At 28.5% G+C, this 14195-nt stretch overlaps 1 protein-coding gene across 2 annotated transcripts in view; it reads right to left on the reverse strand.

The window, feature by feature from the left end:
* Positions 1 to 14195, reverse strand: part of LOC105192877 (O-acyltransferase like protein) — a 45766-nt gene that overhangs the window by 24067 nt on the left and 7504 nt on the right. For both annotated transcript variants that reach the window (XM_026136646.2, XM_011157162.3), the window contains exon 2: positions 4516 to 4730. In XM_026136646.2, coding sequence (XP_025992431.2) covers positions 4516 to 4730 — 215 coding nt within the window. The remainder of the gene's footprint in view (positions 1 to 4515; positions 4731 to 14195) is intronic.

The following is a 14195-nucleotide window of genomic DNA, read 5'->3' on the forward strand; positions in this document are numbered from 1 at the left end:
AGATTTAACGGTTCTTGACATTTTCATATTAGGCTTATTTAAAACGAATTTACACAACGAAACCATGAAACACCAATGATCTGAAGTATCGAATTGAAGAAGAAGTGACCGCCATATCAGGATCTATGTTGAAAAAAGTGTTCAAAAACTTTGTCGATTGACTTCGAATACATCGCTATTGATGACCGCCACATTTGAATAATACTTTATTTAGTCAATAACCTCATAAACTTGTATTTAATATAGAACAAGTGTTATTTCCGGCCAAATCTTTGATACAGTAAATGATATTAAGGGGTAATTTCTCACACTTTGAGACAAAAACTTCATACGTCCAAAATAGCTTAATTTCAAAGATAACAGAGTGTTAAAAAAAGTTGTATAAAAAATTCTGTTTTTTCCAAAAATTTCAAAAACCGCTCATTATTTTAATAAAATTTTACGTATGTTTAAAGGACATAAAAATTTATCTTTCGGAGCTATACTTTATTTTTTTATTCAATCAGGGACGTACTGAAAAATAAGCGGGTACCCTTTTTTACCGAAAAAATTGGTATGCTATTGATTCTTTTTAATTTGTAATTTTTTTATGATAACTGAGATATATATTATCAAAAAAATTATCTGTGTAACATTTTTGATAGTTTAAACCGTTATTAAGCAAAAAAATAAATTCAAATTGCAAATTAATGAAGTTGCTTTATTTATCAGATACTAATACATGAAAAGCGAAAAATAAAATTTAAAATATGCTAAAATTTCTATTATATTAAACAATAGAAATGCAAAGAATGATAAGTATTAACAGAGCGACATTATTATTCCAATATATGACTCAATTAATTTAAGCCTTCACTGAGAGAAAAGAATGGTTGCAATTACCCATAATTCAACTATAATTTATAGCGATTCTCCGTGTAAATTATAAATTTTATAGTTACTTTAACCATGCAAATTATAGCTGCCTGAACAATGTATTATGATCATTATAACTATAATATGCCTTAACTATTGTGTATGGTTACACTTGGAGAAGAGAATTATAAAATTCTACCCTTTATAGTTACATCTATTATGTTCATATGGTTCCAATATTGAAAGTTTAAAAAGGTAATACAATAAATTTTAATTATATTAGTAAATCAAAACATCTTTCACTTAATTTCATTTTTTAGGAAATTATAAAAAAAATTATTTTACTATAATACAACATCAATGAAACGTCTTATAATGCTCCGCCTTTTATACCATTTATGTGTTTCCTTTCTTACGAGAAATAGAACGCCATAGCAGCCACCTAGTGACGGTTTTGTGTACTAGTATACGCAGAGAAAAAAGTATGTGATATTTGTGACTATAATTGCATAGTTAAGAAAATAATTATATTCACTATAATTGTAGTTGTGTTAACCATATAAAAATAGTTATTTTAATTTTCATACATAAGTATCTTGATATTTTACTATATTAATAGTTGTGATTATCATAATTTATAGTAAAATATTTTCACAGTTGGCACAACTATAAGGTTGTTCATACTAACAATATAATGATAATAATTATAAAAATGGTTCTTTTAACCATAGTTTACTAACTCTGCAATTATAGTCACAAATACCACATACTTTTTTCGCTGTGTTAAAGAGCCTATAAAATATCAAATGGAGTTTTATATTATATTAATATCGAGGCTTTAAACTTAAGAACACGGTAATGAAATTTTTAATTTACAAATACGAGGGCCGTTATTCGAAAAATAAGGTCTAAAAACCTTTATGTTTTATAAGAAATCGGACCTTACTTTCTGAATAACCCTCGTATATTTGACAGTTTTTTCGTCAATTCCACTTTAAAATCTCCTTTGTTCGTGAGCCTATGCCCCTGTTATTCCTCCCTAGTTACGGCTCTAGCGTTAATGTAATAAAAATATAGAACTTTAGAGTTAAAGTGAACTACTACTAAAACTAAACATAAGTGGCATAAACTTGCTCTTGCGAGCATTTGGTGATTTAAAAATTTCGAAAAAGAAGACTATATTAAAGAGCTGTAAAAAAGCTATATTAACAGCTGTATTAAAGACAGTTATTTGTAAAATTCTATTAACTGTAGAACTATTACTTATTACAAAATATTTTATTGAGATAAACAAAGTTTTGTTTTATATTTATATGTGTGTTGTATAAATAATCGTGCAAATAAATAAAATTTGATATTTTTTAGAGTAAAAATATGTGTATGTGTATGTGTGTGTGTGTGTGTGTTTAAAAATTAGGAACATATTTATAGTTATCAAGTAATCAACTATTAATGGGCTAATAAGAGTAACCGGCAGTAACCGCGATTGTTGGTGCGTAGAATTAACAGAGAATTTTATTAATTTAAAAACGGACGTTTCGATTTAGCTTCGAGTTACCTTCAGCTACAGTTCCTTCTCTCTTGAGCGCAGTTACATACACTTTCTTTTGCGAGATGCTTCTCAGCTAAGCAATTTACCGGTTAAGACCCACGAACAATTTTCACGGGAAGATTAGTTTCCGACCACTGTATAGAGCATTAACGTTAATTGTTTACAATGACATTGTAATAACTGCAGAATTATGTAATGAAATCTCGACGATTTATAACTCATTTCACCCACGATTGCAATTTACAATTGAGGTCGGAGGGGAAAATTTAACTTTTTAGATGTCACACTTTATAAAAATGACAACAGCATGATTGTTGATTAGTGCCGTAAATCAACCTTTTCAGGAAGGTACCTTAATTATAATTATCTATCGATGCACCCAATCTCACAGAAGAGGGAAACAATTATGGAGATGGTTGATCGAGCATTCTTAGCATCATCTCACCCGCAATACCATCAAAAAAATCTAAGATTCACAGTGGAAATGTTACTGAACAACGATTACCCCATTGATTTTGTTTTTGAGACTATCAACTCTTGCCTACAATCTCTTTGTCATAGTGTAACGCTTAAACAAAAAAGAAATGAGAATAGATGAAAGTTCCAATACAAAATTAAATTGGTACACAATCTCTTATCTCCCGCACATCTCGAAAAAAAATGAGAAAGATATATAGTCCAAAATTTTAACGTAAACCCAACGTTTTTAACCTCAATAAGCTTAGTCAATTTATTAGAGCACAGAAAGATGTTGTATGAAAAACGTAAGAAAAACGTTGTATACGGAATATTATATAAAGATTGTGATGCCTCTTATGTCCAAAACGTCCGTTTTTAAATTAACAAAATTGTTAATTCTACGCATTAACAACCGCGATTGTTGCCGGTTACTCTTATTAGCCCATTAATAGTTGATTACTTGATAAATATTGTTCCTAATTTTTAAACACACACATTTTTAAACATACACATACACATACACATATTTTTACTCTAAAAAATATCAAATTTAATCTATTTGCACGATTATTTATACAACACACATATGAATATAAAACAAAACTTTATTTATCTCAATAGACGTGCAGATTGTTAAAAACTAAAATTTCCGAACATAAAAATGACATGCGAAGAAACATAGGCAACTACTCGATTGTTTCGGAACATGGGATGCATCACAACCATGACTTCAATTGGGATAACGTTGAAATTATGGATACGGAAAGGTTCCTCAGCAAAAGATTGATTTCGGAAATGTTATTTATAAAAACTGCAGACCAACAGCGTAAATTTACAGACAGATACAGAATTTTTACACAATGGGTATCTGGCGCTTTTAAATAAATTTAAGGACCGAGATTAACGATACAAGCCCATAGTTTTTAAATGTGAGTGACCGCATGATTCTGACATTGTCACATACCGATTGTATATTATTGTTCACTGTTGAACAAAAACCAAATTATTTTTACGTGCTCAATATAGTTCGGCCTTTCAAACTGACAGGTCATTGCGCGAAAGTATGATCGTCATAAGTCGAAGAGTTCGTGTAATTCAAGTGGAATAAATGTGACTGGTTTTTATCAATTTGCGGGTTTCTCTGGCAAGTAATAATAGAATTCAACGGTGGAGCAACGGCGGACACAATAATAAAAATTTCTAACAAGAAACTAAACAGTCAACGTTAATGCTCTATACAATGGCTGAAAATTAATCTTCCCATGAAAATTGTTTGTGGGTCTTAACCGGTGAATTGCCCATCCGAGGAGCATCTCGCAAAAGCAAACGTATATAGCTGTGCTCAAGAGAGAAAGAACTGTAGCTGAAGATAACTCGAAGCTGAGTCAAAACGTCCGTTTTTAAATTAATACAATTGTTAATTTTATGCAACAACAACCGCGGTTACTCTTGTTAATCTATTAATAATTGATTACTTGACAATTTGAGAGTACTACTCTTCGGTGTCTTTTATTGTAATTTATAGTTATTGTTACTTAATTATCTCTCATACTCCAATTGATTAAGTACCATAGATATAAGCTAAACGAAATTTGTGGTTCATTCGCATAAATTGTACGTCAGATCGTAATAATTGCAAGCATACGAACCGACGCGACCGCGACGTTTACGAGCAGATCTCCCAGGTCCAATTCCCGTCGTGGCATACCATCGTCCGCGGCAATTTCGAATTGCACCGACGCAGTGCAGGCCTGTCCGATGAATCCGTGTTTGTTCCTCACTCGCAGGCATTCATCAAAATTACCCAGCTGTTTGTAATTGCCGGTGATCAAACCTGATGGTATTTTAACTGAGGCATCAAACACTGAAACAATAAAGATCATCGAATTTCCGTTTAATAAATTTTAAAACACGAGTTTTTCTTTAAGCTTTCAAATAAAGATTCAAGTTATTGCTACAATTTCTGCAATAAACAAGAAGATGGTATTATAGAATAGTATAGGTCTATTCATATTATCTTTGTTATCATGTGACAAATTCTAGTAATTATTTATGGAATCATTTAGTAGCCTACCGTAATTCTCTAAATCTCGTAGAGTAAAAAATCATTTGAAAATTGCACAAACTCAATTTTCACTTTATAAAAAGAAATTTTCACTCTATAAAAGTGAATTGTTACTCTTATTAGAATAACAAATTATTTAAAAATTGCACAATTTTCAACTCTTTAGAGTGACGTCACTGTAGTGTATTTTTGGAGGCAGCCAGCGTAGTTACTCAAAAACGCAACTTCTATGATTCTCAACACATTTAGAAGCCTTTTATCTTTGATGGCTTTAAAAAATCAGTTTTTATTTTTTTTTTGTTGATTGTTATTCCTACACGTGTGTAAAATATACTTGTAAAAAAAATTTTTGAAATTCGCAATATTAACGAAACTACGAGCAATATACAATAGTTTACTTTTGCTATATTAACATATGCGTTATTAAAATTCGTGACATAGTTTGGTAATAGTAGTTTTTAATCCAACTATAGTTGTAAAAGGAAAATAGATATATTTTAATATCATATTTTATGTCAAGATTACTTTACTTGCATATAAGTATGTATTTATAAATTTGACTAATTTTTTAATAATATTTAAATTTTAAATAATTAAGATTTAGAGTCAATTTTGAAATTTAAAGTGATGTAACTAACAATTTACTCATTTCAACTACAAAACTCAAAACGTCAGACATTGTATATACTTTGAACTGTGTTATCCAATTGATTTCGTTTGCATATATTTGTCTAAACGATTTCTGTAGCACATTTAATCCTTTGCATCGCGGTGCAGCTCTGGGAGCTACACCTACCATACAAGCTTATTTTATCAATTAATTGTTTTACATATTCCTTTAGCATGTTTGGTATTGCTGGATTGCTAAAGGTTTTCTTCAATAAATTAAGTTTTAGAATTATATTTTAAATAAATAATTGGTTAATAATAAATATATACTGAAAAATTGTCATTTTTAGAGATTCTTCTCGTACCGTTCGATCCAGTTATTTCTTCGCTTCAAAGTATTCCTAAAAAAAACGTCACAAGAATGTATAAAATTATTAAAATTAGTCTTTGGTTTTAATGTTTAATCTTTTTTGTTTATACGTTAAAAATAATAAAAAATTGAATCACTAAAAAGTATTTTAAAAAATATATAAAATACAAGAACTAATAAAAGAATAAAAAAATAATAAGAAAACATAAAACGTATAAATATTAATAAAAAAATATAAAAAAATAATGGAGCCGACAACGTTTTCGATTCGACTCTGGGTTTAGTTGAGAGCAGTAATGACCTTCGGAATTAAATATAAAAATCTTATGGTCAAGTAAAAATCAATCTGCGTAATAATGTTATAAAAAATTAAGTATATTGTATCCGCCATTTTAAACTTTGAATTTTTTACATCGGATTTGTAATCAGCGATCTCGAAAACCTCTTAATAGCAAATTTTAAGCGAATCTAATTTTGATAGCTCAAATTAATTTAGTTTGTCTAAAATTACTCGCCAGACCACTGTGCGTCAATTTCATTCGCTATAAAACAATATTTATATCTTGGTAGTCAAAATTGCGATCTAGGCAGCAATTAATATTATAATATTGTTCGTTTGCAAGATAAAATAGTGGTTTCCAATGTAAAACTAGCATGCGTTTAATTGTAGTTAAGATTCTTCAATCTAACAGCACAAAATGCATTTTATTAGCAAAAAACGTAGTCACAGAGCTGATAAGAATGTTGGCGTGATAATCAGTGTGCAAACTGTTACTGTTCAAAATCTAGACCTTATTTCAATTGAATAGAGATTGGAGGTAATAAACTGTATTTTCTCGTCACGATCATTAATAATGACAATTTCCTAGAATTAGACTAGTATCATGAACCGACTTTTTCTGGGAGATATCTAAATTTTATGTCAATTAATGCATTCCCGCTCGCAAAGAAAAAGAAACGATCATGGGAATGATTGATTGAGCCTTCCTGTTATCTCATCCAAAATATCGCGTTTAGAATTTTACATTCAATATAAAGACTGTTTGAGCAACGATTATCCATTGAAATTCATTTTTGACACTAGTAATGAATGGATTAAATCCTTTATACACAAAAAACTTTAAAACAGAATAATAACTCGACAGTGATAAACGAAATAAAAACTTGGTTCACGATTCCATATATTTCGGAGATATCGAAAAAAGTCAAGGTCTCTACAAATATGAATATAACTAGCATTTTTTAGCCTTAATAATTAAATGTCATTAAAGTCTTAAAAGTCATTAAAATTCCAAAAGATGTTCTTACAAACAGAAAAAAGGTCGTATATAAAATTAGTTGCAAAAATTATGATGCATTCTGTGTAAGACCAACAAGTAGAACTTTAAAAATTAGAGTAACAGAATACCGTAATGATATCCGCGAAAATAATAACAATCATTCTGTCGTAACACAGAATGCATCACAATCATGATTTCAATTGGGATAACGCGGATGTTTTAGATAGCAAACTGTTTTTATTTAAACAAAGAATCTCTGAAATGTTACATATTCAGATGCAAAAAAATAGTATAAATTTGCAATCTAATACTAAATTTTTACATCATACATACACATCAATTTTAAATAATCTTACAATAAACACATAACGTGACTCGATAATAATATGCTGTTAGTTTTGTGAATGTCTTCTATACTGTTTATTGTTTATTATTTATTTTCAATAACTCAATAATAATATGCATTTAATTTTGTAAATATCTTTTGTAGTGTCTATTGATTAGTATTTATTTTCAATAACTCGATAATAATGTTTTAGTTTTGTTAATGTTTCCTTTTCTGTCTATTGATACTTTTTCAATAACCGTTTTTTTTTTATAGCTTTGACTGCGTATGTATTTGTACTTATCATCTTTTGACTTAGTCGTTAATGAATCACCGTATTAACTATTTCTTTAACTAGTATTGCGAATATACTTAATTCAGTTAGTTACAAACAAATTTGAAAAACTTGTCGTCATTATGAAATTTTCTCACAGTTACATAATTTATCTAAAATTAAATATTCTGTGGCAAACTTGGTGAATTGTCTTTGTGTTTCACTGATACAATCCCTCAACTTTCGTAGAATTATATATATTCTATTTAAATTTCTAGTTTTGCTAATCGACACTGGAATGTTTAACGAGATTGTCACTACAACGAGTAGATACCATAGAGAATATATTAAACAACTTTTTTTGCTATGAAGATTTAATTACGATTTACGCGTTTTGTACATTATACTTGCTAAAGATGGCCCAAAATGGTGCCGAAGTGTACATTTGGATTGAAATAAAGTCCGAATTTTGAACAATAATAACTTGCGCACTGATTACGGCTCTAACACTCATCAACCCTGTTACTACTTTTTTTGTAAATTTCGAGAGTTGAATTTCATTGATTGCGTTTTATTACACGTCTTCATTTAATAAATAAAACTATTATAATAACTATTTATTGAGATCGCTTAATCAATGTCTCCTCTGGTATTTTCTGCATCATTATGAAAATAACTCCTGAATGTGTCGCTATTTATCTCGAAATGATACAGTATAAATGTATTGTATTATAATATCATATTATAAAAAATTGTGCATATACTGCTTAGTAAATTGCATTAAGGCATGCATACATATTTAGTTTATCTCATTATTGTGTTTATCTTAGTTTGTTATACATATCAAAGTTTCAACAAATGGTTTTAAATAACTTTTCTTTACACGACTTTGATTTTCTTACAAATAAAAATTATTTTTTTCTAAAAATAAAAAAATGAACAAAAGTTTTTGTAATTTTCTAAGTTGTTGTCGTTCTTCTATACAACTTTGTTTCTCTTACCTAAAAAAAGAATGTTAAATAAGTTGATATGTTTTTTTCAGTTTTTGTCCATAGTTACTTATTTTATTACTTATTTTATATATTGGATATATTATATCCTTTTTGCTCTAGATATAAAAAATGTTCAAATCATAATGCATTTAAGATATGCATTTATGTCATTATTATATTAAATAAAATTCTCTCAAATGATATTTAAAAATTTAGAAGTAATAAATTATTTATACAATAATTATATACAATTATATACTTATATACGAATTCAGTACATCAATGTTTACCCCACAAGAAACACTAGGCAACCCGAAAATTCAAAACAATCTGAAACTTTGTGTACAAATAGAGGACTTCATCCATAACACAAAAAGATTTTTTGTTTGTGCCCAATTTCAGTTTTAGGAGATAAAACACCCCTTTGAAGAAAATCAGTTTTTTTCTTTCAAAGCGTATATTGTCAAAACTGTAAGACATAGAAAAAAATATTTTAATTGAAAGTTAAATAGCATGAAGATAGCCTTATAAGAGTAATAAAAAATTTTCTTTTTGCTTTTATTTTTTTATATACTTTCCTACATCACTTACTTATTTTTAAATTTTGTTAACATTGTTATAAAGTACTCTTCAAGTCATTTAACTTCAATTAAAACATTTTTCTCTATCTCTTATTGTTTCGACGATATACGCTTCGAAAAAAAAAACGATTTTCTTCAAAGGGGTGTTTTGCCCCCTAAAACTGAAATTAAACACGAACAAAAAATATTTTTGTATTATGAATGAACTCCTCTATTTATACACAAAGTTTTAAATTTTTTTTAATTTTTAGATTACCTAGTGTTCCTTGTCAGTGGTTGAATCTCATTTTTACTAGTATTTATTAACAATAAGTATTAGACTAAATAATAAATTATTAAGAAAACTATTTGCTCAGTATTTCATGTCTGAGCTCAATTACTGGATTCTTCAATATTTCAGTATTTTATTATTACACACTCAAATATTGAAGTACTTACGTCAATCACTTCAAATGTCAAAAAAACTACTCTAGTTATGTTAGAAGTTGAACTACTACTGGCCTGCGTTCCAAAACCATACTACAGTAACTAAAAAGTTCCAGCACGTAACGTAAACTGTAGCTTTTTAGTTATTGTAGGTTTTAAAAAAAAACGCAACCCTGAAATACAAAAATAAAATATTATACTATTATAATTGTCAGTAATATATTAATCACTGGTCCTCAGTAATAAATTACTGACCAACCAGTAATACTTTTCTGTAAAGTATCCATTGTGTCGAATGTCTCAGATCCACGCATATACAGTCTCAGAATTAATGTTTTTTGTCGACCTTATGCACCTTATCTTGTTTGTGTTTTTCTGCAGACTGTGCAGACTACACCGATTTATTTCCTTTAGCAGACAAACTTTCTTTTCAACCTATTTGTCAACCGGAACACGGAGTGATATTAAAATTATCTACATAGGTGAGGTTATCAAACATAGGTCTATTCGGGTGATGTGCGATTGTCCACATCGCTATTGACTGTCCGAAGAAAAAAATTGCTCTGCGAGTGGTTGTGATCAATTGCTAGACAGAATATGCACAATCTCGCTACTCACATTCTATTTTCCTCTGCCCCTTCTCATCTAATTAAAATGATATCAATAGTTTTCCACTATTTACAAATCATTCCTGATAAAAGAAATACAATAAGAAACAATTAAGATCAATAGGATTTCTAGGTGAATGTATCGTTTTCTAACAGGTCTATTGGTCGCTACAAAAGTGTAATAATAATAATACCAATCGTAGTGTATTTAATTGTAGCGCATTGCGCTCTAAAACGTATCAAGGTTTAATGGATTATATATGAAACATAGCAAATAACATAAATGAACGTATTGGAAAAGTGGTTATACTTTTTTTTACGTTTATTGGATCACCACATAATATGTTACAAAATTATCAAGATGCAATGGCAATTGTTGCAAAATTTAGTAAACCATCTCTTTTTATCACAATGACCTGTAATCCAAAATGGCGTGAAATCAAAGAAAATCTTTTGCCTGGTCAACAAGCTTCTGATAGACCTGATATTTGTGCTTGTACTTTTAATATTAAGAAAAATTAATTGATAGATTTACTAAACAAAAATTTTTTTTAGTGAAGTAACAGCATACGTATTTATATGTTATCGAATTGAAAACGATTCAAAACTTCACACATTGTATTTGGAATCCTAGGTAAGAAACAACAAGAAACTTATCGAAAAATTCCTATAACACCGTTTAAAATTTCTATCATACATACACGATTCACATTAGTGAATTCGCAAACTAAGTTCCATATTCAAAACGATAAAATTTTATTCTATCTTGTATCAAAAATTTGTACATATCAGCGATTACTTTCAGAAACGATTGGGAAACGTATACACTTGTATGCGAATATTTGACATATAACCTGATTGAAAGCGTATCAGTAATGCAGATTACAACCGATGTGCCGTCTATTGTCAATACCGTATACCTAAATTGGGAAATTCAGATTAAGAAAACTTATTCAAAACAATATAATTTTTTTTATCTATTCTTGTCGTTTTTTTAACAGAGACCTTATAGCCTATTAAATTTTGTCTCAAAAACACATACATTCAGAAGGGAATTACTAATTATTTAATACTAATATCATAAGTGGAAAAGTGAAATAAAATCATAAAGAAATCGCAAAAAATAAATTACGGTCTAACTTAATAACGCAGCTGCCTACTTTGCTGGCTTGTGAGTAATTATTTATTAGGGTAAAATCACCTATTATAGAATAGATTCCTAATATAAGGTAACGAGATTTTTGCTACATTAATAAACGCATATGGTTGGTACCATCATAAACTTATTACTCTTGGGGTAAAATCTATATGGTAAAAAATTCATTATTAGATCACGTGTGCAGTCGTTGAAAACAAAAATTTTTGAAATTGGATGTTGTCAAGATTTATTGAGATGTCTTTTACCTTGTTTATTATAAAATAAACAAATATTTGATAATAAATTCTGCATGCAATGCGATAGAGTAAAGTCGTATTAATAGAAAAATACGAGGTAATGATTTGCTTAATTACAAATATTAGATTTGGTGATTGTGAAACCGTAAAGCGTGGAACTTCTAATATAAGACACTCAAAAATCCCGATTTATTATTGCATATTCTAATTTCGAGAGCCTTCCAAAATGCTATAATAAAGTTTTTCATTGAAGACTTTTAAATTATGAGACTTAAAAATTATGGCTTTCAGCATTGAGACTTTAAAATATCTTGAAGAGAATAGATTTAGAAAAAAATGTTACGTCAAAAGTTTTTGAGTATCGAAAGAGCTATTTGATTGGTCAACTGGATTTTGAGTCTGGAGTCTAATTTGAACCTAGTAAGTCCGAGTCGATAAGATCCATTTCATATAAAAAAACCTTTGTGCCTCATATAATTAAGAACACTTTTTTTTAATTAACAAAATCGGCAATTTTGATAACAAATTTCATATACAACAAAGCATAATTATATCGGTTACTAACTTTTGACGATAAACCTTAAATATATTTACTATAATTTGGATATAAAAATAAGAGTTAATAGTATAAATTAAATAAATTATAAACTTTTAAAGAAAGGTATTCTAATATAGTTTCAAAGACTCAGAAAAAAACTCGTTTTTTCCGCTGATTTTTTCGGTTTTTTTTCTCAAGAAGTAGAAAAATTCATTTAAAAAATTCAAAAAGTGTACTATGGTGGTACCTTATTAGTATTAAAGTTACCTGTTTTACGATATGATTTCTTAACTCTAGCTCGCCACACTTATTTTCAAATCCGTTGTTCGCCGTACTCCAATCCGTGAAACAGCTCGATTTTTTGTCTTGTCACTTTCGTTCTAATTAATACTTTAAAGCTGGAATATTGTAAAAATAAAAAAATATATAGTCTAAATATCTACTCTACCAAGCTCATAAAATAATAGCAGACCCAGAAAATAATTAAAAATAATTAAATTTATAACAATATACAAAAAAAAACGTAAACTAGAAAATGAGATTTTACTTCAGGAATATACCGGATCAGAGTACGGCAAACTAGAGTTAAAAATCTGTATTAATTATAGATTAAAAATAACTAGAAAATGGTCCCTATAAAGTTAGTTTCTGTCTTTTAACCCTTAAACACGTAAGTAGGTCTGAGAGACTCCATATGAAATTTTGAACGCTTGTTATGTGAAGACGGAATGAGATAGGAGGTTCGGACCAAGACGTAAAAAAAGTTTGAAATCTCCTCTTTCAATTGATATAGTTGATCAACTTTTTTGGTCAACTAAAATTCGAACGGCACAGCAGCAAAGTTTTGTTAGGGTCAATGCGACCCATATAGTGTGTAAGTGAAACTTTTTTTGTGAGTATTTTACATAAAAAAAACTGGAAAAAATACGTTCGAACAGGTCGATTTGCAGATGTTACTCGCATATACTCTGTTTAAAGTTGGAATACTATAAAATGTTGTAGAGAAAAGAGTTTTTCCGAAATATATCATGAAACACATCAATTTTCAATTTTAGACACGATTTAATCAAAAATTCCTCATATTCGCCTTGTTACATAAGTACATTTTTTAATAGAAATGACAATAATATAATTTTTTTTTGAAAGTATGAATCTTTAGCTTTAAAACACCGTATTGTAAAGTTCTTTAAAGTTTTTTGTTGCAAAAATATGATTTTTTTTTTTTAAGTGGATTTTTAGATGCCCAAAAATACCTCATATTCTCCATATTACATAATTATACTTTTTAAAAGAAATGATTTTGCCAAATTTTATTTTGAAAGTGTGACTCTTTAGCTTTAAAACGCCGTATTTGAAAGTCCTTAAACGTTTGTTGTTGCAAAGATATGATTTTTTGAAGGAAAAGTGGATTTTTTACCAATTTCTCATTTTTGCTTAATGGTTTTGCTTTTATAACTTCATAATAAATTATTTGTCAGCAATGCCGATTATGCAGTCACACTCCTGAGATTTTGAACTTTTGTTTTAAAAAAAATTGTAGAAAAATATTGATTGTAATCAAAATTATAGCTTCTCAAAGTTGAAAAAGTCTCCCAGACCCAAAAATGTGTTTCCGTATTTTACAGGATCGGTGTGTTTAAGGGTTAAGTTTCTGTCCTTAAAGTTTTTTTCTATTTATTTATGATAATGTAAGTACGAGGAAAACAAAAGCAAATCAATAAATGAAGTAAAAAATAAATAAAAACAATTAGAAGGCATTTTTTAAATAAAATAAAACCTTTTAATAAAAGCTAATATTCAAAACTTTTTACAAAATAATTAACATAAATATTAATTTAAATTAGTCTCTAAACTATTTTTTAGGAT

This window comes from Solenopsis invicta, chromosome 14, assembly GCF_016802725.1.
Source record: "Solenopsis invicta isolate M01_SB chromosome 14, UNIL_Sinv_3.0, whole genome shotgun sequence".
Classification (NCBI taxonomy): domain Eukaryota; kingdom Metazoa; phylum Arthropoda; class Insecta; order Hymenoptera; family Formicidae; genus Solenopsis; species Solenopsis invicta.